The 27,603-nt window shown below is 47.7% G+C and overlaps 1 protein-coding gene across 4 annotated transcripts in view; it reads right to left on the bottom strand.

The window, feature by feature from the left end:
• SMG7 (SMG7 nonsense mediated mRNA decay factor) overlaps nt 1–27,603 on the bottom strand; it is an 89,304-nt gene that overhangs the window by 3,153 nt on the left and 58,548 nt on the right. For 3 of the 4 annotated variants that reach the window (XM_077332616.1, XM_077332617.1, XM_077332618.1), the window contains exons 12-23: nt 26,550–26,620; nt 25,750–25,810; nt 23,171–23,290; nt 20,354–20,792; nt 15,036–15,180; nt 13,256–13,647; nt 11,261–11,644; nt 8,652–8,801; nt 3,924–4,004; nt 2,341–2,497; nt 639–809; nt 411–559 (exon numbers count right to left, since the gene is read on the bottom strand). In XM_077332616.1, the coding sequence (XP_077188731.1) occupies nt 411–559; nt 639–809; nt 2,341–2,497; nt 3,924–4,004; nt 8,652–8,801; nt 11,261–11,644; nt 13,256–13,647; nt 15,036–15,180; nt 20,354–20,792; nt 23,171–23,290; nt 25,750–25,810; nt 26,550–26,620 (2,320 nt within the window). The remainder of the gene's footprint in view (nt 1–410; nt 560–638; nt 810–2,340; nt 2,498–3,923; nt 4,005–8,651; nt 8,802–11,260; nt 11,645–13,255; nt 13,648–15,035; nt 15,181–20,353; nt 20,793–23,170; nt 23,291–25,749; nt 25,811–26,549; nt 26,621–27,603) is intronic. The other variant, XM_077332619.1, reaches the window with a different exon arrangement.

Below are 27,603 nucleotides of genomic sequence, written 5' to 3'. Positions count from 1 at the left end.
CTGTGGCTTGCATGGGCTGGCCTAACGCTCTCAGCCCTTCAGCTGCAGCTCAGCTCAAAATATGATCATAAAACCAGCTGCTAGACAGGGCAGTGCTCTTCTGAAAGAGCTGCTCACAAGCCACCTTGGAGGCAGATGATGAGAGCATAAATTCTCTGCATCACGGCAGCTTGTGTGCCAATGATGAGGAAACCGACAACATACTCGGAATACTTCAAGGAGGATCTAAATCTGCATCTAAGCTTTGATGACAGCTGACCAGATTGGTCTGTAATAATATTCCAAAGCCTAAGAATCCAGAAGGTTTTCCAGAATGTTGTTCACCTTAAGCAATGCTAGACAGCTGAACTCACTCCCTGCCCCTGAGTGAAGCTCATAATGTCTTGATCTTGCACCTCAATACATCCTACCTTTAGGCTTTCCATAAGCACGGCCGACGAATCCTCTATGGCTGGGCCATGGGCTGCCCAGGTCCCACTGGGAGTGCTGGATGGGTGCCAGCTACTCTCTGAAGAGGAAGATGTTGCTGGAAGATAGTCCAGGCCAAATCCTCCCATTGCTGAAATAGGAAGGTTGACAAACTCAATGATATAGAAACACATGGAAGTTACCCCTCCTACTGGAACCTCCCCACCTACCTGGCTTGTCTGTCTTCCATCGATCTGCCACCCTCCGATCTCTGCTATCGGGCGTTCCGATGGGCCCAAAGTTGGAGAATGGGATAGAGTTGTGGTTGTGAGTTGGAGGAGAGCTTGGCAAACTGCTAGGGTTTGACGAATGAGGCGACTGGCTAGCTGGTGTTGAATGATCTATCAAACAAAAGATTAGCGGAACTAAGCGAAAACGACTGAAATACCGAAATGAGATTGATCTCGTTCTCTCTTTGCAATGTTTATTATGAACTAGTCCTGGTGAGCTAATGAACATCTGCGTATGCACTCACAGAGCATCACTGAGAAAATTGCAGATCTAAAATCTACAACATGGCATCATATGTCATCCCTCCCACCAAGGAGGAAAACAATGGCCAGTGCACATGGCCTCGAAAGGCAAAGCCACCACCCTCCTGCTCAAGTCTTCTTGTGGGGCAAGTGACAGAAAATAACACCTGCAGCAGGACAGAAAGATTGGGATTGTATGACAATGCAAACAACCGGATGAGCAACCGTTACAGGCTGCTCGGTGGCAACTATCTTGAAAATTATCCTGCATATTTGTTGTTGTTGTTAGTTGTGATGTCGTTTCCAACCCATCGCAACCCCATGGACAATGATCCTCCAGGCCTTCCTGTCCTCTACCATTCCCCGGAGTCCATTTAAGTTTGCACCGACTGCTTCAGTGACTCCATCCAGCCACCTCATTCTCTGTCATCCCCTTCTTCTTTTGCACTCAATCACTCCCGGCATTATCCTGCATCTAACCACCGCCAAAAGGTCTCAGGCGACAGTGGCCAACCTGCTAGTGAAGAATGTCTTGCCAAAACTGAATGACCAACGTAGGCACAGAGGATAAGAGAGATCTGGAGCTGCTAATTTTTCTTTTGGAAAGAGATGCTACGCTCTGATCATCAAGGGAACAGCACATTCCAACGACATGGTGCAAAAAGTACTGAAACTACTGAAAATAGTCTACAGTGGCATCTCTGCACTCTGAACAGATTGAACCTCAGGAGAAGTGGTTTCAGAAACCCACGCTGGCACGACTGGAGAGAGGAGAACATGCAATTACTCCAAATACTATTTTGCTCCCCCCCCCCCGCCAAGTTCCCACGTATTGGGGGGTTTTAGGGGCTTCCTCCATGCTTTTGTCAATTTCTAATGAGTCTTGTCAGCTTCAAGAGGGTCCCCCCCCTCCTTTGCCCCCATTCCTTCCTGTTCCCTGGAGGAAAACACCAGGGCTACTAGAAAAGGATCCAACTTTGTCTCCAATGGTCAGTTCAGACATCAGGCCCAGTTGCTGCTGCATTTAACAAATCAGAGACACAGGAAGGCTGAGGAGATGGAAAATTAAAACAGACAATCCAGACTAAACTATAGATTCAAATGAGCAGCTGTGTTGGTCTGAAGTAGCACAGAGTCCAGTAGCACCTTTAAGACCAACAAAGATTTATTCCGGGTGTGACCTTTCTCTTCATCAGACTAAGTCTGAAGAAGAGTGCTTGCACTCGAAAGTTCATGCCTTGAATAAATCTTTGTTGGTCTTAAAGGTGATACTGGACTCTGATTTTACCGGACTAAACTATGCTGCTTATACAGTGCAGGTTCTGAATTAGTTGGTGCAAACCACTGTTTGGTATAATGCCCGAATCGAGCCACTGTGTGGTTGGTATACAAGCATTACCTGAGCTGGCTGGAAGCGATGGAGACCACGGTGTCCCTTCAAAGAGAGAGTAGAGTGAAGTCTCCTGGTGAGCCACTGCCGGAGTGACGTCTGGTTTTGTGCTGGCGTTGAGGTTTTTCCCATACACCTCATTGAACATGCTGTTTGGGTATCTTTCCTACGAGGCAAGAGACACTGTGAGGTCAATCCGAGACTCCGGCTTATCCAGTAACATTACTGTGTTGACAAATTCACACATTTGAAGTCAAGTTTTGCCTGCTGCTGTCCACGCTCTTTGACAGGGATTCCTATCGCCGTGTGAATCAGCGGACTCCCGCCTGCACTCGGCTGGCAAGTAAACATCCAGCACGGCAAACAATACAGCTGCCATGGCAACAGCATCAAAACTATCTGGGTAAGATGCTAAAGAGAGAGGAAACTGATACTGGGGGCTCAGACACATTTTATTACATTTGTAAAGAAATCATACCCCCATCGCTGAGCCTAGGATCTTACATTTGGGGGCCCCCTCCATCTCCAGTTCACTCTTGCAACAACTCTATATTGCTACCGTCATTGGCTGATTCCTGCTGGTTGCATCTATATCCCCCCCCCCCTTCAGTGCTCTAGCCTTGCGTTTCCAGCCACCCTCAGCCGGGGAGAAGTAATTCTACCACATTTCTGCCATAGGTGGGATCGGTTCTGTTTACAGCATCGGGAGTGGTAGGCTCTTCCAAGGGTAGGTAGTTCTTACTCTTAGAGGTCTACGTGCGAAGGGTAACTCCGTTGTCATTCAAAAAAGGGTATCTCAGCTACTATAAATCTAGGGAGTGTTGCTAGGACCCCTACGCCACCTCGGTTCTGGGTTCTGGGTCATTTACTCGGAAAGCCCCCTCAGGTGGGCAGCCATATTGCTCTGCAGTAGAAAAGCAATATTCGAATGCAGCAGCACCTCACGGACAAATAAGGTTTCCAGGGTCTCTCGAACATTTGCGCAGTGGAAATCTCGTTGGGCGTGAAGGTGCCACTAGGCTCGGAATCTTGGACAATCCTGCTGACGAACTACAATTAACGCTAATGTGAACTCAGCACCCGCCCAGGCCAGGCAAATAAGTGCAACCCAAGGGTGTGATTTAGAGATGAAGGGGGGGGGGGGGAAATGCAAGCCACCGTGGGAAAGAAATGGACATGCCGGGTCACATAATAATTACTAAGTAGCCAAGATTAATCTGGCAGTGTCAGGACAAATTAAAATTGTGAGAAAGACACTTACGACTATGGCTTTGCATGCTACTTCCCCCCCCCCCCGAATATAATCCCTTTGTCAGAAAAGACATGGATTTGGTACAAACTGCTGGAAACCAGACTGAGGAGCTGCAGCAGACTCATGCCACCATTCAAATGTGGCAAGTTACTCACAGGCCTTTGCCTAATTCAGGGTTCAAGAAAAGGCTTATGTATCCAAACATGCTCTTCTTCTCTACTAAATTTCCCTTTCACACAGAAAACAACCAAGGCTGCTTTTGAGGACTCAGAAAAGGAGCCCATAAAGTGATGCTGCTGCCCAGCACAAGAAGGCTAAGAAGTCTTTTGTGATTTATTACCTGGTTAAGAGAGAAGCCCGTGAGGGACAGGAAAGAAGGTGACTGAGAAATCAGATCCGATGGTTTCTCTAGCAGCGATTTCTTCAGAAAATCAGAGAAAGGAAAGACACGGTTATGTACTGTTATAGACTGACGACTCAGATCAGCTTTCAGCATAAAACCATTAGATCAGTAATTGTCAGATGAGTGCTCAAATGGGGCGTAGGTGTATGAAGTGGGAGCTGAATCATGGTGGAGACCCCCCCCCCTTCTGTTATAAATTACAGATGCCCGGAATACATTGCGGAAACATCTATGAATCATATTCTTTAATTCTATGGGTGACAGTAAAAATCAAACAGCCATGTTAGTTCGGAAAACGAAGAAGGCAATTACACCAGGGGATTTTTGGAGGAAAACACTGCAGGCTCCAACTTTAAAGAACTTACACAGCTTAAACGGCAGCATTGCCCATCGCCACTAACTGCCCACTGAGGCATCCAGGTTAGCTCACTGGATTCTTTGCTCAAACATGTAAACACATGGACTGAATTAACCCGGCTTTCTTAGCAGACTTCGTAAGGAGAAAAAGAATGGGCAAGAATGCCACAGGGAGAAGCACAGATTAGGAGTTGAACCCTGTGATCGGAGGACATGGCAGCTGATCTTTCCCACGTTTTCCGCTCCCCAGTCCTCTGCCACCCTGGGAAAGCTTATTCTTAGGGTCACGGTACCTTTGAGACTTAACAGCCATAACCATTTGGAAGGTCACAGCGGGGAGGGGCAAGGGGACAAAGCCAGTCCTGCCAACACAGCTGAGCTGACCCAAGGTCTGAAAGTTCTACTGGAGGGTATGGGATGCAGGAAAGCTCAGTGACCACTGGAGGGTCCAGGGACCCAACCCTGTGCCTGGATGCTTGACCACCACAGTGACGCTCATCTTAAACTCACTAAAATGTGACAAATATGCTACGCTGCAATCCTGCAGAAGCAGAGAAAGAGCGGGGGGGGTGATTTCTGGGCTTGCAGGTCCCCCTAACAGCCACACGGGTCACACTGAGGAGAGGGAGGAGGACTTTGGCGCTTGCAAAGAAAAAAAGGGGGTGATCCCCTCCCCAAGGGCAACTCCTTCATCTGTGTGCTTATTTCTACACATGGGGCTTACAACCTAAGAGGTCAGCTTTCCTGGGGCCAGAAAGGAGAATTAAGATACTCTAAACAAGGGTCCACTTTCTTTGGAGAGAGTTTGATGCGAAACTACTGCTGGCTTTATAATGTATCCTGTGCTTGGAACTGATGATGGAGTTACGTGGCAGAGCAGCTCGTTCCCTAACAGTCAAGCTGGTTGGAGGCGGCTTTAGGCTTGCTTTCCAGAACTCACTGGGAGAGTGAGACATTTGATTTGGCAACACCTCCATTGGTAACCCAGACAGGCACTGGAGCATGAGATGGGCTTTCGCAATAAAGCACAATGATTCCTGGGCACCTTCTCCCCACATTTCATAGGCAGAAAACACACAAGTGTGAAGACAGTCAAGGTCCCCTGAACTACATGCTAAAGAACAGGTAGCTGAAGACACGTCAAACCCAACCAAACCCTATAAAGGTAAAGGTATCCCCTGTGCAAGCACCGACTCATGTCTGACCCTTGGGGTGACGCCCTCTAGCGTTTTCATGGCAGACTCAATACGGGGTGGTTTGCCAGTGCCTTCCCCACTCATTACCGTTTACCCCACCAGCAGCAAGCTGGGTACTCATTTTACCGACCTTGGAAGGATGGAAGGCTGAGTCAACCTTGAGCCGGCTGCTGGGATTGAACTCCCAGCCTCATGGGCAGAGCTTTCAGACTGCATGTATGCTGCCTTACCACTCTGCACCACAAGAGGCTCAACCAAACCCTATAGAGAATTCAAAACTCTTCTGGCTCAAACAGATAATAATGTGCCACTCCTTCAAGCCTGGTACCTTGGCCAGAATACATTATGAACACTTGAGGCTCCAGGCAAGATCGTTGTTCCTCAATAAATGCCATTCACTTCTGACATTAAAAGGAACGGAAATGTAAGCACTTTATGTCAATCTTTATGGGTATTTTTTGCTTGACTAGTCTTCGTTATTTTGGGATATGGACTGCTTCCATTTCCCGACCCTTGTGTAAACATCACTCAAGCAGCAGCCTTGGACTAGCAATGTCCTGCGAGACAGCCTGCTTTCATAAGTGTTATTATTCCGTCTAGCTCAAGCGTTCCCTTGAAAGAGTCAAGAGCAAGACTCAAAGGGCTGCCAAGGAAACCCCTCGGCACAAGCTATTGTCTTCTCTAAGCCTCAACCTTTGGTGATGGTGGTGGAAAAGGTCATCAGATGGCAACTGACTTATGGTGACACTGCAGGGTTCTCAAGACAAGAGGCATTCAGAGGTGGTTTGTCCTTGTCTCCCTCTGCACTGCAAGCCTGGGCTTCCTCGGTGGTCTCCCACCCAAGTACTAACCAGGGCCAAACCTGCTTAGCTTCTGAGATCTGACAAAATCTCCATAGCCTGAGCCATCCAGGTCAGGGCACCTCAATCCTCCTGGCAATCAAGAATTTAGTTGCTTCTGGTTTTGTTTTTTTAGTCAGGATGTTATATTATTCTTATTTCCATGCAATGGGGACAAAGCCATGTCAGTAGAGAATAAGCACCTACTTTTTGATGCCACATCTCAATTTGGCATCATCTGAGCCCGTCTTCCTTATCATGTACCTCTTCCAACGGCCAGTTTGCTAGCTTTAATGGTTAGGATCTTTCCAATCTCATTGGAATTCCAATTCCCATCACAACCCGTGGTAGGGTTATCATGCCTATTTTAAGGGGTTGGGGGCTGGAATGAAGGCTGAAGGACTGTGACTAGCCTGAAGTCAGCCACCGATTGAAACATTACAGTCTCTATAAGGAGATGGTTAGATAACATCCCCCCCCTCCACAATACCCCAAAGTCTCTTGTACTCTGCTTTGGTGCAAGCTGTTCCACACACCCATGATGACTGGTGAACTAGGAGGAACTTGGAGAAAGAGGCTTTGAAACATGACAGGAAAGTGTCTGTGGCCATATTGCCCCAGGGAGTTTGTCTAGAGTTCAAAGCTAAGCAGATATTAGAGCTCCTAGGCCACCCAGAATCTACTGGATGAGAGAGGTTCTTGGTTGCTGTTGCCAGCCAACATTTCCCTTGAGAAACATGCTATATAAAGCAGGGGTGGTCAACCTGTGGTCCTCCAGATGTTCATGGACTACAAATCCCAAGAGCCCCTGCCAGCATATGCTGGCAGGGGCTCATGGGAATTGTAGTCCATGGACATCTGGAGGACCACAGGTTGACTACCCCTGATATAATGGACCCAGGGGGAGAAAAAAACAACCACCCCTCATTCAGTTCCTGTGTCTCAGCAAGCAGGATAGATATTTTCTTGGACAAAACTCACAGCTTTCCCTGAGCCCATTCCGCACACAATAGGATATTGCCCTTTCAATGTGCTTTGGCAGCTGGATGTTCCTGTGAAGATCAGGAAAATCTACTTCTAAAGTGCATTGAAAGTGCATTATCTATTTTGTGCAGACTAGGCCCTGGTTTCCATAACGCTAATGAACCCACTCTACTACTTTAAAAGGTGCTTTAAAAAGTGGTGTGGAATTCAGATAAATCTTCGAGACTAGCATTAGATATATCTTGTCTGGTCCTTCACATAGAAGTGAAAATCTAAACTGGGGATCATTCGCAAGGGAACATCTAACATACTCTCCCTGTTTCACACGTACATAAATACTGTGCCATGTGCAATTTGTACATCACAAAAATGTGACCTACATGGTTTTGCCTGAAGAAGCTCCTGGCGTAAATGAGAAGGGTCCATCACCAAGAGAGAACTTTGAACACCAGGTTCTGGCAACAGAACAGGGCAAAACGCTTGCTTCATGCACAGGACGTGAGCTTTTCCAGAGGCGCTTGCCTGGCTGCTGCAAACAGAATGCTGGACTGGACCGACCTTTGATCTGATCCTGCATGCAGGTCTCGTGTGTTTTAACCATGGGAAATGTCGTTATCAAGACAATAGTCCCCAAAGAGGGACTGGCATGGCTAACAAACCATACAACCCGCTCAAGAAAGTCTCCCGTTACCAAGATAGACTGAGCCTCCACAACACTGAAAACAAAACAATGCTCTCTCTTGCAACCTATGGCCTCCTGCTCTTTAGGTACAGTCCATTCATGCTCTGGTTCACTCTGAAAGGATTCCGTGTGGCTTCAGTGCAAGACAGAGAGGGATCTGGATATTCCCCCAGCAAACCAAGAGATCGGGTATTTAGATCAGCCAGGGCTGCAGCTTCCTCAACCTTTCCGGCTGTACCTGCTGATGTTCCCTGGATCAGGGGCACGTTTAGATGAAACGGCTTCTCCCTTGCTGTCTCATACACGCACACAGTGGCGTGAACCTGAACGCTCACAGATACTACCCAGAGCTTAAGAAGCCAGGCAGTGAGTCAGAAAGCAGCAACTCTGGCATCAAGATTAGGTGTATCGTGGCCACTTCCTCCCAGCAGTTCTCCTGCATGTGGAGAACTACCGCTGATTCAAATTCCCCCAATCTTTTGGCAAGCAGGCTTTGATTTCATGTGAACTGCTGACCTCGCAAGGGACGGGGGGGGGGGGATTAAAAATACGCTAAAAGTATGCCAAAATTAGAGCAAGAAGCAGCAGAATTAAGTCAAATACATACAAAGAGGCTTCGTCCAGGAAGAGATGCGAGAGGCCCCAGCAGAGCTGGGTAAAGATCAGGAGGATTAGAGAAAATCAGCTCTTCCTCCTCCTCCAAGGCAGCCAGACTCTTTAACAGGTCCGGAGGAAGCAGAGGGGAGCTCTTGGGGTCCTAGTGACAGAAAGGAGCACAGTGAGATGCAGCAAGGGACGGAGGGAAAGCAAGAATAGCAGCAGGTAGGTGGCGCGGGGAGGGGGGTTACGGGAACAGAACGAAGGCCCATACGAAGCACAAAGAATGCAAAGCAAGCTACTGGACAAAAGAAGGGTATGCAAGGACAAGCTTAGGCTGGCATGCAAAAGCAGCTCAAAGGGGAAGAGAACAGGGCAACAAGAAACCGAAGAGAGAAAAAGTTGAAGCAAACTATCTTGTTCTTCTGTGTTTTAGAAATCACACTGCTTTGAATTTGTGGCCAGCCCCCCCCCCCCCCCAATACAACACGCCAAACTACTAGGTCCTTCTAATGAACAATGCAATTTCTACTACTTTAGTGATGCCTGTCCACTAACAAACACATTTTGTCAACTCCCCAGCATTTTGGTCACGTTGCAATTTTGTGACCACCACCAAGGCTTGTTATGTGACTCAAGCTTGAAATAATTTTATCAGCATCCCTTTTTTTACTCTCGATCATGGCTGGAGGAACTGCCATCCAATCTCTCCGACTGCAGGAAAGCCGGGTCCGTCCTTGCACCCAACGGACTGTCTAGCATTTAAGGCAGGATGCAAAACACTCTCAGGGGTCTACTCTCCCACAGCTTCATTCCTCTTGGCTTTCCCGTATCCCCACCACTTTTCTCAGGGCAGCAGAGACCCCATCCCAGGTTTTGCTCGTTTTAGACATTAAGCAAAGGTCTGCAAATAAGATTAGTGAGTCTAGCCTGAAAACCACAAAAGCTAGAGATGCCAGAATTTGGACATCTTGCTCAAGGCTCCGTGCCGCCCCTTCTAAGAATGCTGCTAGGAAACCCTCACAGGTGAATCCAAAAGACTAAAAACAGACTTCCCGGCAACCGTGAACATACTCCCGTACAACATCATGACGAAGGAAAGCGGGGATGAGATCCAACAGCATTCACTCGGTCGAAGGCACAACTGAGCTGGCTGTCCAGTTCTTCTGCTTGCTGATGGAATGGCAGCACCACTTATAGGGGCTATTTTTAATGGCCAGTGTCTGGCTGCCGCCAGTGCATTCGGAAGTGCAAATCACTGGCTGGGGGGGGGGAGCAGCTAGAACAGGGCTGGGAGGTCCAATCCCGCTGCAGATAAACCGAGTGTGTTTTCCCACCCTGGCCACTATCGTGGGCACACGATCGCTTGATAAAAGGCAGCAGGATTAGCATTACAGCAGCTGTCTGCTCTGGGATCCTGGTGAGTCAAGCCAAGCCTCTGCTCAGAAATCAAGAGGTCTGGGCATTCCTGAAGGCAGCGGCCAGCACCCATAAGGAAGGGCAGTCCATCGCTGAAGGAGCCGAGAAAACCCTAGACCCAACTATTCTCAGCCAATGCCTCGATAGGACGGTGTTTCGAATGCCGGAAGCTTTTGCAGCCCGGCCTCCTTTTCACAAGGTTTTGGGATTGTCCGCAATACCCCCCCCCCATGCCTTAAGTCAAATGTCAGGCCCACACGGCCTCACTTCCCGCTTCCAAAAGGTCTGCTCTCCAACCGTAGCTAAGGACGAGGGCTTCCAGAAGAGAGCGGCCACCCATGTGCTTTGCTTCAGGCAGTGAATACTTAACCAGTGGAGGATGCTGCAATAAAATCTCTACATCAGGGGTAGTCAACCTGTGGTCCTCCAGATGTCCATGGACTACAATTCCCATGAGCCCCTGCCAGCGTTTGCTGGTTGTGTGTGTGTGTGTCGGGGGCCTGTCCACTTGCTTATCCGGGGCTTTTTGCAGCCGTTACTTCGGCATCATCTTTAGCTTCTCATGAGGCTGCTTCTTCCTCACACAACGATCCCAGCCCATCAGAGATCCCTCCTCCATGAACGTGATGTTAATGCCAAGCCAGCCAACCAGCGTTGACATGAGGACAACACCACGGAAGGAAAGGGAATACTTTGAGAGGGGGAGGCAACGTTCCCTGTATTGCACTTACTGTTGGATAGCCAGGAGGAAGGAGGGCGGGGGAAACGACCTGTGCTTGAAAAGGAAGGTGTGTCAGGGATGAAGCACTCGCCTGATGCTAGGTGGAGAAGGGGTACACTTTTCCACTTGCGGTTCCTCTTCCTACACCCTATCAGCAGTCAACTGGGTAAACACGTCCAACACGGTTTGCAACAGCCCCCCCCCCGATCTGACCAAAGTGGTAGCCTGTTTTTGTAGCACGCATACCTAAGACTGTCCCTCCCCTTGCTTCTAGCGATAGTCAGTGCATAGAGCCAACAGGATAAAAATACAGATGCAACTAATTATGTCTGGAACAGAAACACGGCAGGGACACCCCATCCGTCCTCCCTAATTGGTGCTCCCCGAGGGAGCCCCCGGAATTTCTGCTTGACGTTTAGGGAACGGTCTTCCGCCTTCTACGTTCTGCCTGCGGCTCGCCGGTTTGGTGGCACGTTTACCTCAAAACCCATCCTAGGCACTGCATCCTGCTCTGGGCGGAAGACTCCTTGCTGCCGCTTGCCCCGGCGGTCCATGTTAGCTTGCTGCTGGGCCATCATGACGCGGCTGTCGGCCATGTAAGAGTCCCAGTAAAATTCGGGCACCTTGACCTCCGAGGGGTTCTGATTGTATGGCTCCATGGGGAAAGGCTTCATTTTCTTCTCCAGAGGCTGCTGCTGCTGCTGCTGCTGCTGCATGAGGGTGGGCTGCAAGGACTGTTCAAACAGTTTTAGGGGGTCCTGGCTCTGGAGATAGTAGGGCTGCTTCACAGGCATCATCTTCCCCAGCGGGCCTTGGACCTGAGGAGGGTTCCAGAGCTGCTTGGCGGCGTCTGCCTGCGAATACTAAAGACAGACAGTCCTGCGTTCAGCACAATTTGTCCTTTTAAAACTGAACCAGCCGTGGGCCAGTTGGGCCACCCACAGGTCAGTGGACCAGATGACATCCTCCTTCTGAGACAGCGCGGTGTAGTGGTTAAGAGCAGCTGACCCTAATCTGGAGAACCAGGATTGATTCCCCACTTCACTTCCACTTGTAGCCAGCTGGGCGACCTTGGGCCAGTCACAGTTTTATTTATTTTATTTATATTTATTATATACTGCCCTCCCCTGAGGCTCTCTTAGAACTGTTCTCACAGAGCAGTTCTCTCAGAGCTCTCTCGGCCCCACCTACCTCACAGGGTGCCTGTCGTGGGGAGAGGAAGGGAAAAGTACTTGTAAGCTGCTTTGAGACTCCTTTGGGTAATGAAAAGAAGGGTATAACCCCCACCCCCAGCTTTTCTTCTTCTGCTGATGGAGTCTACCCAGGCAAGTACATTAGATAAAGAGCTTCCTCTGATACCAGAGTAGAGGGCAGAAAGGTTCTTTTGCTCTCATCACCACTGAGGCGTGACCCATGTTCTCTGGGCAACCCAATATTAGAGTGGAATCCTTAGACCTCCAGATGAGAAAGGTAAGCTGATATGTGTTTGATTAGACGGAACCCACAGAAGGATGGACTAGCTGAGGGGTGGCTGTTAAGCATGGTGCTGGCAGGGCCTCACAGCAATTGTAGTTCGTGGTCATCTGGAGAGCCACAGTTTGGCTATCCCAGAGTACCCTTTCAAGATCAGGGCTTATCCATTTTGAGCACAGAAAGATCTCAAGTAGATGCAGTTCTGTTACATCAGTGGTGCAGGATCCTGACAGGCCGCATCAAACCCGCACAAATGCAAGTGGTAAAGACGCAGAAGGCTGACCACCTCTCCTTTAGGGAAAGTGATCAAATTTAACATAGAATCATAGAGGGGGAAGGGATCTCCAGGGGCATCTAATCCAACCTCCTGCAGAATGCAGGAAATACATAATTACCTGTCCACATACAGTGACCCCAATTCCACATCCAGATGATGCCCCCCCAAAAAAGAACCCCCAAATCCCTGATCAGTCTTGCACAGATATGCTGCAGTATAGCTCAGGTACTCTACAAGTACCATATAAGCCCTTGAAATAGGGTTTTTGCAGTAATCCCTTCTGCTCACCCACATGACTTTAAATAATTATGCCCCACTTTTCTCTCCAAAGTGGATCCAAAGCAGCTGATGACATCAATTTCCCTTCCTGCACCTCATTCTGCCTGGTAAGTTAGGCTGAGAAAGAGGGACTGGCCCAAGACCTCCCCTGCAAGCTTCCAAACCCGAGCTTCCCAGATGCCAGTTCAATATGTTAACCACCAACACTGGTATCGCCCTTCTCCTTCGTCTTTTCTTAAGCCCCCGGGCAACTTCTCTCCTTCCTTGTTCGTCTCCACCATAAAGTTTGCAATAGATGGCTGCTGCGGATAATTGAGATTTCAGCAGAGAACCCCTGATGCAAAACTGAATTCAAGTTTCACGGGAAGGCAGCCAAGAAGCCTTTGGATCTGGCTGGTCTTTCCAATGCTTAAAGGAACACTGCTGTTTCCCCAGAACGCCTCACCTGCTGGAATCCAGAGTGGTGCGGAGGGCTCTTCCCTAAGGCCTGCACAGCTTTTGTAGGAGACTGCTGCTGCTGCTGCTGCTGGGCAAGAGCCTGGACCTGTAACTGGCTGGCAGACTGCACCGTTGCCTGAGCTGGTAAGGATGAGTGGGGCTGCTGGGAGGGGGGAGGCGTCTGCTGAGGTCCCTGGTTCATCGGGCCTGGTCCGGAGGGCCGCTGCTGGCTGTAAGGAATGTGGGATTGCTTCCCAGCTTGCACCTGGTTTCCTGCGGGTGAATGTGCTGCAGGCTGGAGAAAGGTCCCTGGGACAGAAACGCCACCTGGGAAGGTGTACCCCGAGCTCATGGAGAAAGCCACAGGAGGGGGGATAACGTACGCCGGAGGCGGGAAACCTTTGAAGACAAAACACACACGAAAATAAAGGCCTGCTTCTGAAAAGAGGAATCTCCTCTCTGCGAAGAAATCCAAGTGGCACTTTTAAAACTGATACGCTGTGCTTTATTCATGAACTCTCTATAACGAGTTCAACAGCGGATGTTACAACCTGAGGGAGGAGGGTGCCCAAGGAAGGAAGTGACTTTTGCTCCTTCCACTTAAGCCCCTCTTTAAAAAGTCATTTCAGAGTTCACAGAAGCCTTTCAATAGAATCTCGCTGCTTCAGTTACTTATTACCTCCCTACAGGGGGACTTGTGGGTGAGAATTTATAGTCCACATCTGATTGTTTCCCTGGGGTCAATTTCAAGAAGAAACAGGCCATCAACCTGCTCTTCAAAGCGGTTTCTTCTGTTTGCAGCAATATTAAATTGCCAAGCCAAGCATATTTATACAGTCACAGACCAGAACGCCGATAAAACTTTAAAATTTGGAGGCAATATAAAAATTAAGAATTTTCAATGAAATTAGCCAAAAGGACATGATCATAGAATCATAGAATCATAGAATCATAGAGTTGGAAGGGGCCATACAGGCCATCTAGTCCAACCCCCTGCTCAACGCAGGATTAGCCCTAAGCATCCTAAAGCATCCAAGAAAAGTGTGCATCCAACCTTTGCTTGAAGACTTCCAGTGAGGGGGCGCTCACCACCTCCTTAGGCAGCCTATTCCACTGCTGAACTACTCTGACTGTGAAAAACTTTTTCCTGATATCTATGATGATAGTGGCTGTAAGTGTTTTATATCTTTCTGGCAGCCTTGAATCACGTGGGCCCAGAATTTCACTATCTCTATCTCGAATGAACCCTGAGGCTTTTCATCCATCAGCAATTCCACTTCTGGTTGTTATGAATTCCCGTCCAGAAGTGGCTGGCTAAGCTTGCTGCCGGCTGCGGAATACAAAAGGCAGCAGGAAAAGATGTTTTCCATTGTTTCCACCTCCCTTAATGGGCAGGTGCAGAATCTCTCTGAGATGGGAAGTCTTTTATATCTGCCCTCCAGAAAGGCTGTAGGCATGGCCAAGCATCTTGCTATTGTAAAGGCTCTTCTATATTTATTGATGTCAAATGATGAAAGGCATGCAGCTGGTTTTAATGTATATATCTTGTAGCTGGTGAAGAGAGACGACATTAAATCTGGAACAATTTAACTGAGGTCAAATACCTGCGTCACCATTCATACACTATAACACTGATAAAAGGTGCATGATAACGAAATGTGGGATGCAACACATCAAGTTCACCCACTCGGGTTGGTGGGTCAGGAAGCAGGAATATTTCCTTCCTATCCAGTCTGTCAAAGGCACTGGAGAATCAGGAGAAAAGAGCACGTGCTTTTGCTTCTTACCTGGCCGGCTGGGCAGCGGGGGGAAAGCTCCTGGGTGGTGGATGGGGATGAACTGGGAGTTGCTGGCCTGGTTTGGAGACTGGGTTACTGGTGTTTTCCGGGCTTCAGACACCGGAGTCTTCCTTAACTCCGTCTGTGATTTCACCTAGGAAGACAAGCGATTCATTCATTAATTTCTGCTTACTGCTCCCCCATTTTCTCCTTAAAGTAAAACCTGATAAGAGGAATCGTTTCTGGCCAGCTGTTTTGAGTCCCTTTTCCCACCAATTTTAAAAATCTGAGATCAAGTTCAGCCTCAAAATAAAGTTAAACTGAGCAATCCAAAGTGCTGATCTGCTTTGAGTTTTTCTGTGTTACGCATTTGATACATGTGTGTCATGCAAAGACCTATGCAAGATTTTGTTGCGTTGCTCATTTCACTCCACCAAACTAACACAGTTCAATTAGCCTTTAAGAAATGTACATTCTCTTCCATATTGTGCATGATTATTATTTCTGCATAACAAGGAGAAATTCTGAGCAATGTTTCATAGCCATTTCAATACTAGAGGACATCTAACTGAGCTTAAACATTTAAATATATGGTATGTCTGACACAGGGCTGTACTTGAAGGTGATCTAGAAACTGCAGCTGGTGCAAAAAATTGTCTGTTAGGTAGCCAATGGGACCATGTTTGTTCCTAATCTGAGGTCCTTTCATGAGCTGCCAGTCAGTTTCCAGGACCAATCCAAGATGCTGCAGCGTGCCTTTAGCCCCTTCACGACCTGGGGCACACATGCTCTTAGGACAGTCCCCTACCTGTGTGGTCCCCACCAAAGTCTATTATCAGTGTCTCCCCACCTTTACTGGCAATAGTCCAGGCTTTATGCCACTGAAACAGCCTCCCAGAAGAGGTCAGAGGGCTCTGAGAGCCAGCGTGGTGTAGTGGTTAAGAGCGGCGGCTTCTAATCTGGGGAGCCGGGTTTGATTCCCCAGCCCTCCCCCACATGCAGCCAGCTGGGTGACCTTGGGCCAGTCACAGTCCTGTTAAACTGTTCTTGCAGGGCAGTTCTGTCAGAGTTCTCACATCCCCACCTTCCACACAGGGTGTCTGTTGTGTGGTGAGGGGGGGAAGGCAAATGTAAGCCGCTTTGGGACTCCTTCAGGCAGTGAGAAGCGGGGTATAAAAAACAACTTTTCTTTTTCTGGCTTTCCAGCAAGGCTGCCTTAGCAGACCTGTTCTGCAGAGCTTCTGCGGCAGGCAGAGACTGGGCAGAGAGGGACTCCCTTGCTGGCTGGGGTGTGGGGCATTTTTAATGTGAGGTTTTTATGTCTGTTTTAACATTGGGTCCTGGGATGCCTGGGGGAGAGGTGGGTAAGTAAATATTTTAAATTTTAAAAAAGTATAGTCAGCAGACCCAAGGCAGGACAGGTGTATCCACCAATTGGACATGAATCTGTTTCCTCCCACCCCGCACAGCCTGGATAGGCAAGGGATCACACAAACTGCATGCCTTAATGAAATTACTGCCTGCCCTGTAGGGTGCTCCCATTTTCCCTTACCGCAGATTACAGCCTCAAAGCAGCTTCAACCATGACGGATTTCTCATGCTGAGGTGAAAGAGCCTTTAGCCAACAAATGGCAGAATCGGGGGACTGAACAGAAGAATTTGGAGATTAGAAGGGGGAATCACCCAAGCTTCTTAGCGAGGGATTACCAAAAATAGTACAAGTGGAAATGAGTTAAAACGAATGCTAAATTTCTATCAGACTCCACTTCATACCTTGCTGCATCCCTTAAGCATATAAACGTGCTGCATTTTTAGGTGAAAATACCTCTAGATCGCAGCTCTTTTGGCCCTTGCTTCAAGTGGTGGCCTACAGCACAACCCTCTTCTAGCTGTGCTGCACCCAGAAAGAGTCAAGGAGCAGATTTTATCCCTTTAAAAATTTTTGCAGCCATGGAAGAGGGTCTGACATTGACCTCGACACACTAGGAACCATGACTGTGTCCTGGTGAGAAAGAAACCAAGTGATACACCTCACAGGAGAGACTAGGAGCAAAAGGGCAGCAAAGTAAAAACTCACGCGGAGATCTTCACACACCTTCCCTGTGACAAAAAGGTGTCTCTTGAATTCAGGTTTGTGAGAATAGCTAATTTAGAACAAACTTGGGCCACTGTGAAAAGGGGTGTGAGTAATCAGTCTGGGGAAACCTTCAAGTGGGGTCTGCCGGTTATACAGCAGCAAAGACAGACACCGTTTCCTTCTTTCAAAAAGCCATCGTGACTCCCTCCCTACCAGATCCATATAGGGACTGTGAAAGTACAGAACGGTTTACTGCCTGAACGCGTTCTTCCTTATTCACCCGAAGTGAGCAGAAAAAAGGCTCTTTAAACGCTTGTTTCGTTCTTGTGCATCAATCTTCTGTGGGGGGAGGGGGGAGAGACGATGACAACAACAATCTGAACAAAAGCGTACACTTATTTTAAAGAGATCACTGCGGTCTCTCTTTTGCCCTCTCTCTTGGCCTATGAGAGTGGCATCGGTCTAACTCTGCTGAAATTCCAGAGACTGACTCTGTTTCATGGACAGGAAGGTAATGAAGAAGACACAAGTCAACAGCCACTGAGACTTCTGAGGTGGATTTGTTTGCTTTCATCATTAACAAAGCACTGAGAGAATGCTGTCAAAAAAGCTGTCAGAAAAATTCAAGCTGTCAGAAAAATTAACCGGGGCGACAGGAAGATAGGAGAAAGCTTGAGATTGCCGAAAAAGAGCCACCAAATGAGGGTGGCTCCTTAAAGGGGGGGGGGGGGGGTGACTGGGAGTGAGCTTTAATTCTATTTATTTTATTTCTTAGATTTATATGCTGCCTTTCCTTACAGCTCATGGCAGTTTACATAGAACACAGGGATAAGTGCCAAGCAATTCAATAACATAAAGTAGAACACAACAGCGGTGCGGGGGAGAGGGGTGGTGTGGACACCAACGGCACGCCAGTTGGTGCATGAACGCAGGTGCTGGCTGCTTCGGGCGTGAACGGCTGCTTTGGCGCCTGAAGCGCCCAACCCTAATAGTAACAGTGGTTTCTGTAACTAGGGATAATAATTCTGGTAACATTTCCATGTAAGAGTTACAATATTAATGATGGCAACATTAACCTGCCAGCTATGGTGCCATAGGTTGGTTCCCAGGGGAGGGGTTTCAGGGGGCAAGTAGATCTTGTTGGCTTGGTCAACCTCAATCAAATGCTTGGTGGAAGAGCTTCATTTTGCAGGCCCTGCAGAACTGCAGCAGCTTGGGCAGGGCCTTGCTCTCTTCAGGGAGCTCGTTCCACCAGGTGGGGGCCAAGACAGAGAAAGCTCTGGCCCTGGTTAAGGTCCAACATTCTTTGGGGCCAGGAATCACCTGCCGGTTGGAAGTGGTGGAGCGTAGAGCTCTTTGGTGTGTATAGACAGCAAGGCGGTCTCTCGGGTACACTGGGCGCAGTGATTACCAAGACCTTAAGCCCGATCCAGAATTAAACTGGTAACCAGTCCAGATGTTGGAGCGTGGGCTGGATGTGGGACCTCTACAGTGTTCTCATGAGGACCCTGGCTGCTGCATTCTCAACCAGCTGTAGTTTCTGGATCAAGGTTAAGGGTAGGTCTGTGTACAGCATGTTGCAGAAATTCCAGTCTAGAGATGACCGTTGTGTGGATCTCTGTGGCCAGGTGTTCACAGGTGTCACAGGTGGCAGAATGCCAGCTGGTGACCTAGGCCTCCATAGTGAGGGAGGCATCGAGGATCACACACAGGTGGAGTGAGCCACTGATAGCTGTAACCCATCCAGGTTGGGCAATCACGCTTCCTCATTCACAAACTGTTTAAATGAACGCCCACAGACAAAACCCTCTACATATCTGCAGTGGCTACTGGTCCCGATACCTGTTAAAGTCGCCAGTTGCTGAAGAGCCTTCGTCTAACCCCTACCTTGTCTTGACCACTCTATTGACTCCCCGTCCTCCAGAAAAAAAAAAGTGCTGGTTTCGTTTCCATTTCCCCTTCCAGATGAAGTAGGAATGGCCAACACCAGAGAAGCAAAGGAAGGCCCAATTTATTTCGATGTTCCTTCTGGCAAGAAATATGAGGAGCTGTTGTACGTGGGCAATGATGCTCTCCATGCCTGATGTGCCGACCAAGACAAGGGCTGTACGAAGATCCAGCCTCAGGCATATGTCGCAGTGGTCTGAAATGGTTGGTCATTACAGACTTGGGAGGCTCTAGCACAGACTTTCTCAATCATCAGGGTTTCATAAAACCCTGGGGTTTCTTGGCCGCCCTGGAAGGGTTTCCTGAATGAGTGGGAGTTAATTAATTTTTAAATATATTTAAAATATATTAAGTATTTATCAGGTGATTATTATTATCTGGATAACTGGATTTGTTTCCTGCCACTCCTGGCAAGCCGTCTCACGGCAAGTTACATAGTAAAACCTACATGACAATAAAATCCCATTAAAAACCCATTACGAAATAACAATTAAACAACATGGCAGCAAAACCATCAATCCTCCCCCACACAGCATGGCTGCCACCAGAGACACCAGAGGGTCTGCACCAGCCGGCCGCCACCAAAATGATGTTCCAAAACTTAAGGTGGCGTAGCTTCCTGAGGGGGCCCATCTATTCTTCCCCCAGCACTGGCTTCAACCATAGACGTGGCAGAAAAGCTGTCTTATAGGCCCTGCAGAATGTTGTAAGCTCTCATAGGGCCCTCAGCTCTTCTGGGAGCTCATTCCACCAGGTAGGGGCCAGGACCGAAAAGGCCCTGGCCCTGGTTGAGGCCAGGTGAACTTTTCTGGGGCTGGGAACGACCAACAAGTTGGTACCCACAGAGCGCAAAGCCCTGTGGGGGACATAGGGCAACAGGCGGTCCCTCAGATATATGGGTCCCAGACCACGATACCACCATATATGATTATGCTGACCTGCCCCCGATCTTAAAATGGCCAATTATAGGCCTGCAGGAGATGGGAAGGGGAGGGGCCCTTGGTAGGCATGTACAAAACTATGCTTCCCAACCATATTCTTCATGATTACACCATGTCTGGGGGTTCTCAAAGTCTGAAGAATGTTTCAGGGGGTTCTCAAGGATACAAATGGTTGAGAAAGGCTGCTCTAGCACATCCTTTAGTGAGCCTCAGCATCCCTAATCTCAAGCCAGGCTAAACTAGGCTAACTGTACCAAAGCCTTAAAGAAAAACCAAAGCCTCTGCAAACTGGAGCCATCTCAAGGGGCTGCATCGAGAAATTCCCAGGAGGCGTCCCTTCGAGCCAAGCCACAAAGCCCTACCTGCACCGCCACGTTCTGCTTCCCTGCTTCCTGCATCTTCTCCATGCCGCACTTCTTCGTCTCGTTCTTCCTCTTGTTGTTGTTGTCCTTCTTCCCGTCGTTTTTATTGGCTGTGATTCCTTTGCTGTAATCCCTTCTTTCCCTACTCACTTCCTTCGTTAGGTAGCCTCGGCCTGGCTCTCGGTTAACCTCTCGCGGTTTAATGTTCTCTTTGAAGGTCACCATTGGCTTATCTCCCGTGTCGCAAGTGCTGCTTAGGTTTCGGCCTGTCGACAGCACGGACTTTAGTCCTGGACTCCCGTCTGCAAACTGTGCCTCCGTAAGGGCTGCTTCCTGCAGAACAAGGCTCTGTTTGGCTTCGCTAGGCTCGTCAAGTAGTAACTCTGGGATCTCAGTCAAGAACAGGAGTTTCCCGACCTCATTTTCACACTGGATCAGCCTTTAATAACAGAAACAGAAAAGGTATCGCCCTTATATTGTATGTCACGTTCAGGGGCCACGAGCCATGCACGGAACAGAATGCAAAGCAAACATAACCTTCTGACAGCAGAACCAGCTTCCTACCCAAGTAGGTGGGGAGGCAAAACACAGGCAGCAAGATGAAGGCAATCTCTGCAGTCAGCCGCTAAGAGCAGGAAACCAACAGCCTTGCTTGTTTCCCAGCTCGCAGAAGATGAAGGCAATGGGGCCAGCAGTTTAGGATACGGCTTATGTAATGAGTCATTTAGCAAGCTGAGGCAACAGCCCAACTATGTCTAACATGCTGAATGCCAAGAAATCAATGGTTAACAAGTGTGAAGTTTTTTCTAAAAACATACAAGAAGTGGCAGAGGAAGCTTGGGGGAAGGCCTTAAATGAAAATGGAAGTTGGGAACATGAAACATCCTTATCCATTGTTGTTCCTCCATATAGTTGTGAAACAGCCTGGAGGGTGGAACGTGTCTGGCTGTCCAAGTTGGAATAGAGTCAATCAGGGTGCAGCTGGCTGCAGCCTGATTGGCCCTCCCGCCCTCTGTCCCTGGACTCTAGCCTCTTTGCTCTCAGACGTGCCTCAGTGCCTGGAGCCACCAGTAGGTAAGAGGCTAGGGCCCTGGGCATAGGACCGTGGTGGAGGGCCTGCTAACGAAAGCCTCCAGGCCTGCTGACTGCCTGCTAAGGAGCTCTGTCCTGGCCCTGCTAACGAGCTGCCCAGCCCCCGCCCGCCCCACTTGATCCTGCTGCGAGCTGAGGCTCAAAGCCACCGTAAGCTGCCTGGCCAGGGGAGGGGACCCTTTCAAGGCCCGTTCTTAGGAACAGGCTTTGAAGCTAGTCTCATTATAAAGTTGGTGATGAGGATGTTGCTCTACCCTACATGATCAAAGGAAAATCTGCAAAGGCCACTCTTAGCATGAATGTATAGGGGGTGTTTAAAGATTATCTTAATTATTCACTCAGCTTCCCCCCGCCCCAACCATGTAACTATCCAAGGAACTTACAGTCCTCTTTTCACTTCTTCCCTAGCAACACTGTAAAAGGGGGTTAGGCTGAGAGTGTGCATGAGGAGATTAGAATCTGAGCCTCTCTCATCATAGCCCAACACTACTCACTGTACCCCCCTCGTTCTCTTACCCGGAAGGAAAACTATTTGGATTCTTCCTGGAAACGTGCAGTGCCACTTTTGTCTGGACAGGGACCCATAGGATAGAACCCAGTTAAGCCATCGTACGGAATGCACCATTTGTGACTACATGTGTTTTTCAGTTCCCTTGGCTCCCAAGTCTTCATGCCGAAGGAATTTTTCCAATAACTGAATGTTAAGTTTTCACATTAGGAGATAATGGTCACTGCGATAAAGTATCCACAGCAACCATTGTAGCTCAGTAATAAAGAACACTTTGCACATGGGAAGCCCCAGGTTCGATCCCCAGAAACTCCAGCCAAAAGATTTCGGGTCTCAGCGCTGGGAACCTGTGACTTTGGAGTAAGGATGGGCACAAACTGATTCTCAACCTTCCCTCTGTTTGGAGGGGGGGGGGGGGAAGCAAGCAAAATGAAGGTTTTAAGTGGCTGCCAGGTATTTTAGGATTGATTTTGCATCATCCCACTTCCAAGCGGGAGGGAGCGAAATCAATTCCTAAAATGCCTGGGAGTCATTTCCATCTCACAGCAGGGCGCGCACAGCTTCTAAATGAGGGAAAGAGAAATGGATCGGCCCCAAACCAGCCAGTTCTTTCAAGGTTTGTGGGTTGTTTGGGTTCGGGGGTCCTGTTTGGGAACATCTCAAACTCCAGAGCAAACTGGAATTTCCCAACAAAACAAAATCAGAGTCCTGTGGCACCTTTAAGACCAACAAAGATTTATTCAAGCCGTGCTCACGCCTTGAATAAATCTTTGTTGGTCTTAAAAGTGCCACTGGACTCTGATTTTGTTTTGTTGTGCTGCTTCAGACCAACACAGCTGCCCCACTTGAATCTATCTTTATGGAATTTCCCAGTTCATAGCCACTGTGAGTCATACAATACTACCCTAGATGGACCGATAAAACAGTGCATAGACAGTTTGACAATGGCCTTCTTCTATGGATATCCAACCCTACAAACTCAAGGCACATTTTCACTGGTGCTTGCTAAGCAGGCTGCTTGCTTCTTAAAATGGACCTACACCCAGCGTTTTCCCTTCTCCAAACGCCTAATGTGACAAACACACTCCCACACACTGCCTTTCGCAGTGTCAAATACAATGTCCTGCAGCACAGTTTCAACACCTGTCGTTATCAACGAGCACATCGCCATCGAGCAGCAGGAGGGTGAGGGATGATGCTGGCAGCTGTGCCGATACCTTGGCTGGTTGTCAGCAATCCATTTGCCCGTGAAGATAAGGCGCTGCTGCCGTAGACGTCGATGCTGCCCTTCTTTGTCTCCAGTAATCCCCTGATGGCCTTTGGAGAAATCTAAGTTCCTAGTTAGGTTAACATAAACAGAGGAAGAGAAGTAGAGCTATAAACCAGACACAAAGTGACACATGAGAGAACAACAATGATACGGTGGTGAAGCTAATGTTACTGCATATTTCATTTTTAGTACAAAATTGTATACAAAAATCCTTTTTTACTATTTTAAGGTAGTTTTGATTTGGGCTACTGCCTGTGCGAGGGGAGTGTGTTTCATGCCAAGGAACAAAACCTTCTCACACCTTTCCAATTAGGGTTTTTCCTTAACACACTTCTCTTTGAGGACAAGATCCTTTATAACAGCCTTTCTCAACTTTTTTACTGTTGAGAAAAGCCTGAAACATTGTTCAGGCTTTGAAAACTCCCCAAAAGCAGCATGATTGTGCAGAATGTGGTTGGGAAGGATAGCTGTGTACACACCCACCCTGGGCCCTTCCCCTTCCCACCCCCTCCAGCCCCCTCATGAAACCCTGGTCGAGAAAGCCTGCATTATCATCAACCCAAAACCTGTTTGTAATGCTAAGGTTTTGGGGGTCAGGAAACAATGTGCCCACAAGGTTCTACATGCAGGAACACAACCCTCTATGGTTTTCCTCCTATAAAACCAGCAAGACTGCACGTTTTCCAATATGGTCATTTCTCTCCCTGAGAGAAGCAAGGAAGTGCATCTCCTGATGTACCCTGGATAGAATAATGTCTAGACGGCTTCTAAGGTTCAAAATTGCCTGTAGCTCTGGAATCCAGAATGATCCATCACCAGGATTTTTAAAAAATCTAAAAAATTGAAAGATCCTGTAACTTCTCTCAGCAAAAAATGAACCAAACAATTTTTTTTTTAATCCTTAATACAGCAAATTCCTTGATGCTTTGCTAAAGATGCTTTGTTCTCTCTTCTGGCCTGATTAACAGCCACTGTTCTTCTGCATTTCTGCCAGTTTTTTTTTAAATGTTTGTAACCAGTATAACGCCAGCAGTTAGGCCAAAACCTAGATTTACCATGTCAGCAGTGCTGTCATTACTGGCCTGCTCCATACATACCTCTTGCCCAGGTGACCCAGGTTGTGACTCAAAACCTCCAGCTGTCAATGACTTCTTTAAGCCAACTATGGAATCACTACCACCTCCTTTGCCCTTTTTCTCATGTCATGTTTTCTCTCTCTCACACCCACACTCATTCACTCTACGTCATCATCATGCTAACATGAAAGCATCAAAATGAGCGGGACAGGAACAGATCTCTACAATTATCGAGAGAGATACGTAATGTGTGTCTCACACTTTTAAACACGGAGCTCCTGGACATGAAATAATCAGACATCAAAATGGAAACGATCCAACCAGTGGGAAAAGGTTTCACCCGTCTTGAGAGACACTACATTTCTGCAAAGAAGTTTCAAAACGGAGAATCCAGAGGGGGTTCGTATGTAGATCTGAAACGCTCAGGCATGGTCTCAACAGAGACGAGATACTAGCTCGCTAATGAAAGTAAGTTTCCCAAAATACACTTTACTAATTCAGCATGGGGACTGAACAGACCTCAAAGTAGGTCACAGAAAATTTAATAAACCTTGGCCTTTTTGTTTAACCAGCTACACAAGAAAGATAACTATACTTTATTACATATTTTCTTCTGCCAAATCAAGCACTACAAGTGGGGGATTGAGGTGCATACTCTAATACTATGGAGGGGTATTTTATCACTTTTATCGCCACCTGCAAACCTAGAACTCAAAGCATTATAGATTTCCTCCTAGATCAGTCTCATATATATTTTATTTAGTTATTTATGCCATCAAGTCACAGCTGACTTAGAGACCCCCCCCCATGAAGTTGTCAAGGCAAGAGATGTTCAGAGATTGTTTGCTGCTGCCTGCCTCCATGTCACGACCCTGAAATCCTAGCTGGGGGCCTGACTCTGCTTAGTTTCCAAGAACTGAGGGGATGTGGCAGTCCTGGGGTATCCAGGTCAGGAGTTATCTGCATATATCTTGTATATCTGCAGCTATATGAATTATTCTGGACAGATGCTTTGTCAAACCAAAAGCTCTATCGGGTTGGAAGGGAGGAATTTTGTCAGGAAATTTTAAAACAGAGGCTGGATAGCCATCTGACGGAGAGGCTGATTCTGTGAAGGCTCAAGGGGGTGGCAGGTTACAGTGGATGAGCGACAGAGATGTGAGTGTCCTGCATAGTGCAGGGGGTTGGTCTAGATGACCCAGGAGGTCCCTTCCAACTCTATGATTCTAGGAAGGAGGAACAAGCTGCCTAAAAAGAACTTCCTGCTGGATATACTTTCCACCTTTTCAGAAGTGGAATCCTAAGAGCTGACTGTGATGAAGACGAGAGTGAAGAAACAAACACGAATGCCACAAACCTGGTAATCACAGCTTATTCACAATGGCTCAACAAGTATGAAAGTAGATCACTGGTCACCATGTATAAATCACTATCTTCAAACGCTACTCACCTGAAGGAAGGCCTCAGAGCTAGGAATCCTTGCAGCTCAAACTCTTCTGGAAGTGGAGTTGCTAGTGAGCGACCAGACAGAGGAAAACATGAGTAACTGTGCAGGACTGCACTGCATCAACCAGTCCACTGGCCATTAGTATTAAGCCTAACCAAAGTTAAGCACTTTGATGTCCCACAAATTCCTGCTAACAAGAATTAAACATACACTCTACAAATGACAGCCACAGAAATATTATTTACATGTACCCCCCACCTCAAAGTTACATCCGGGGGTGGGGGTAGGGTTTATAAATAATTAGGGCTCTAGTTCTAAGACCGAAATGAGTCTGATGGCAGCAATTTTTTTTAATGCTTGATTCATCAGAGCTCCCTAATAAGCAATTTATTCTCAGTGGCTGCTTCTTGGGAACACTGTGTTCCTTTCAGCCCTTGTCTTAATAGCCCACACTGTCATTTCCTCAGATGGTCTGTGGTAATCCATCCAGTTTTGTATAGGGTGGTCTATGAGGCCATGCTGCCGAAGGGGCACTGTAATGGGAGCATCATGTGTGTTGATTAAACTGCAAGCAGACTATAAAGCCACATGAACGAACAGAATTAGACCAAGGAAGGGGGAAAGTGATACTGAGAACAGTATAAAAGAAAACCCAAAAAGGTACTCTACAAGTATGGGGGGGGAGAGATAAATCACTGGTATCAGAAAGCAAAACAAACAGTACTGGGAAAACATTTAGTTCTTCCCCCATCCCAACCACTGATTCAAGTGTGTATTTCATGGACTACTTTGGAGAGCCTTACCATTTGGGCAGGAGAGGTCTTCCTCGTGAGGTTGGAAACTGTTTAGAAGAGAGATCAGCCATGGCCAAATACTGCAGATGAAGAACAGGCACAATTTTACATTTATGCAATGTGGCCGTGATCCCTCTCATGCATCTGACTCTGCCTTTCTACGACACATCTCACTGTGCCCGAACAGCCTCCCTCCACCACACTCCTATTAAGATGCATCCAATTCTTTGAATTAAAAAAAAAACTCACTTCCTCTCATTCTTTTTGTCCTCTAGAAACACCTAACACTCAAGCTATTATGCATCAGCTCTGCATTTGGCAGGGACCGTGGAATCATGCTGCCCCAGAGTTTCCCCTAAATAAACGTTAAAATCGTAGTTGCGTTTTATGAGATGTCTGACAGAGCTGTCGTCACTCTATTAGAATAATTTCTTCACACTCTCCCTTAGTTCACTGCCAACTGGCTTTTCTTCTGCACTAACATCTGCACGCATGGATGGGCAGACAACAGGGGAAAAAATGACAGATTTCTCCTTCAGGATGGAGCCAGAAAAGGTAGATATTTCTTTGGCAGGTAGGCGTGCTACTGTACAGTCTTCAAAGGAACTGCAGCCGGCTTCTGAGACATCCCTGCCATTCCCCACATTGTCCAAAATCATTAGATCTCCAGGAGCGTGGCTGTACAACATTTCATTTTCCCCGTTCATCGTAAAGTGCCAGCAAGCCTAAGTCTTTTCTGAAAGGCCTGAGGAGCTCGGTAGATGGCAAACACAAAGATTAGCAGCAGCTCTTTTCTTTTGGTGCTCAACTTGAGTGGCCACTGCCATCTTACGCTAAGTCCTCTTCCAGCAGACTGCTCAAGAGAGAAAAGACAGTGGGGCAACTTGGGAAGTGCCGGTCCTTCTCCACGGTTTTGCTATTTCTTTGGGTGAAACAAGGAATTAATATGTTCTCTGGGGGCGTTATAAGCAGTGGTGCCAGCAGAGCTAGATTTAGTTTTTTGTTTTTAAATATAATTTTATTTATTTCATAGAAAGGATGGGGGGGTGAAGGGTTTGATGTA

This window comes from Paroedura picta, chromosome 4 (genome assembly GCF_049243985.1).
Source record: "Paroedura picta isolate Pp20150507F chromosome 4, Ppicta_v3.0, whole genome shotgun sequence".
NCBI classification, from domain to species: domain Eukaryota; kingdom Metazoa; phylum Chordata; class Lepidosauria; order Squamata; family Gekkonidae; genus Paroedura; species Paroedura picta.
This window is presented reverse-complemented; position numbering and strand designations above follow the sequence as displayed.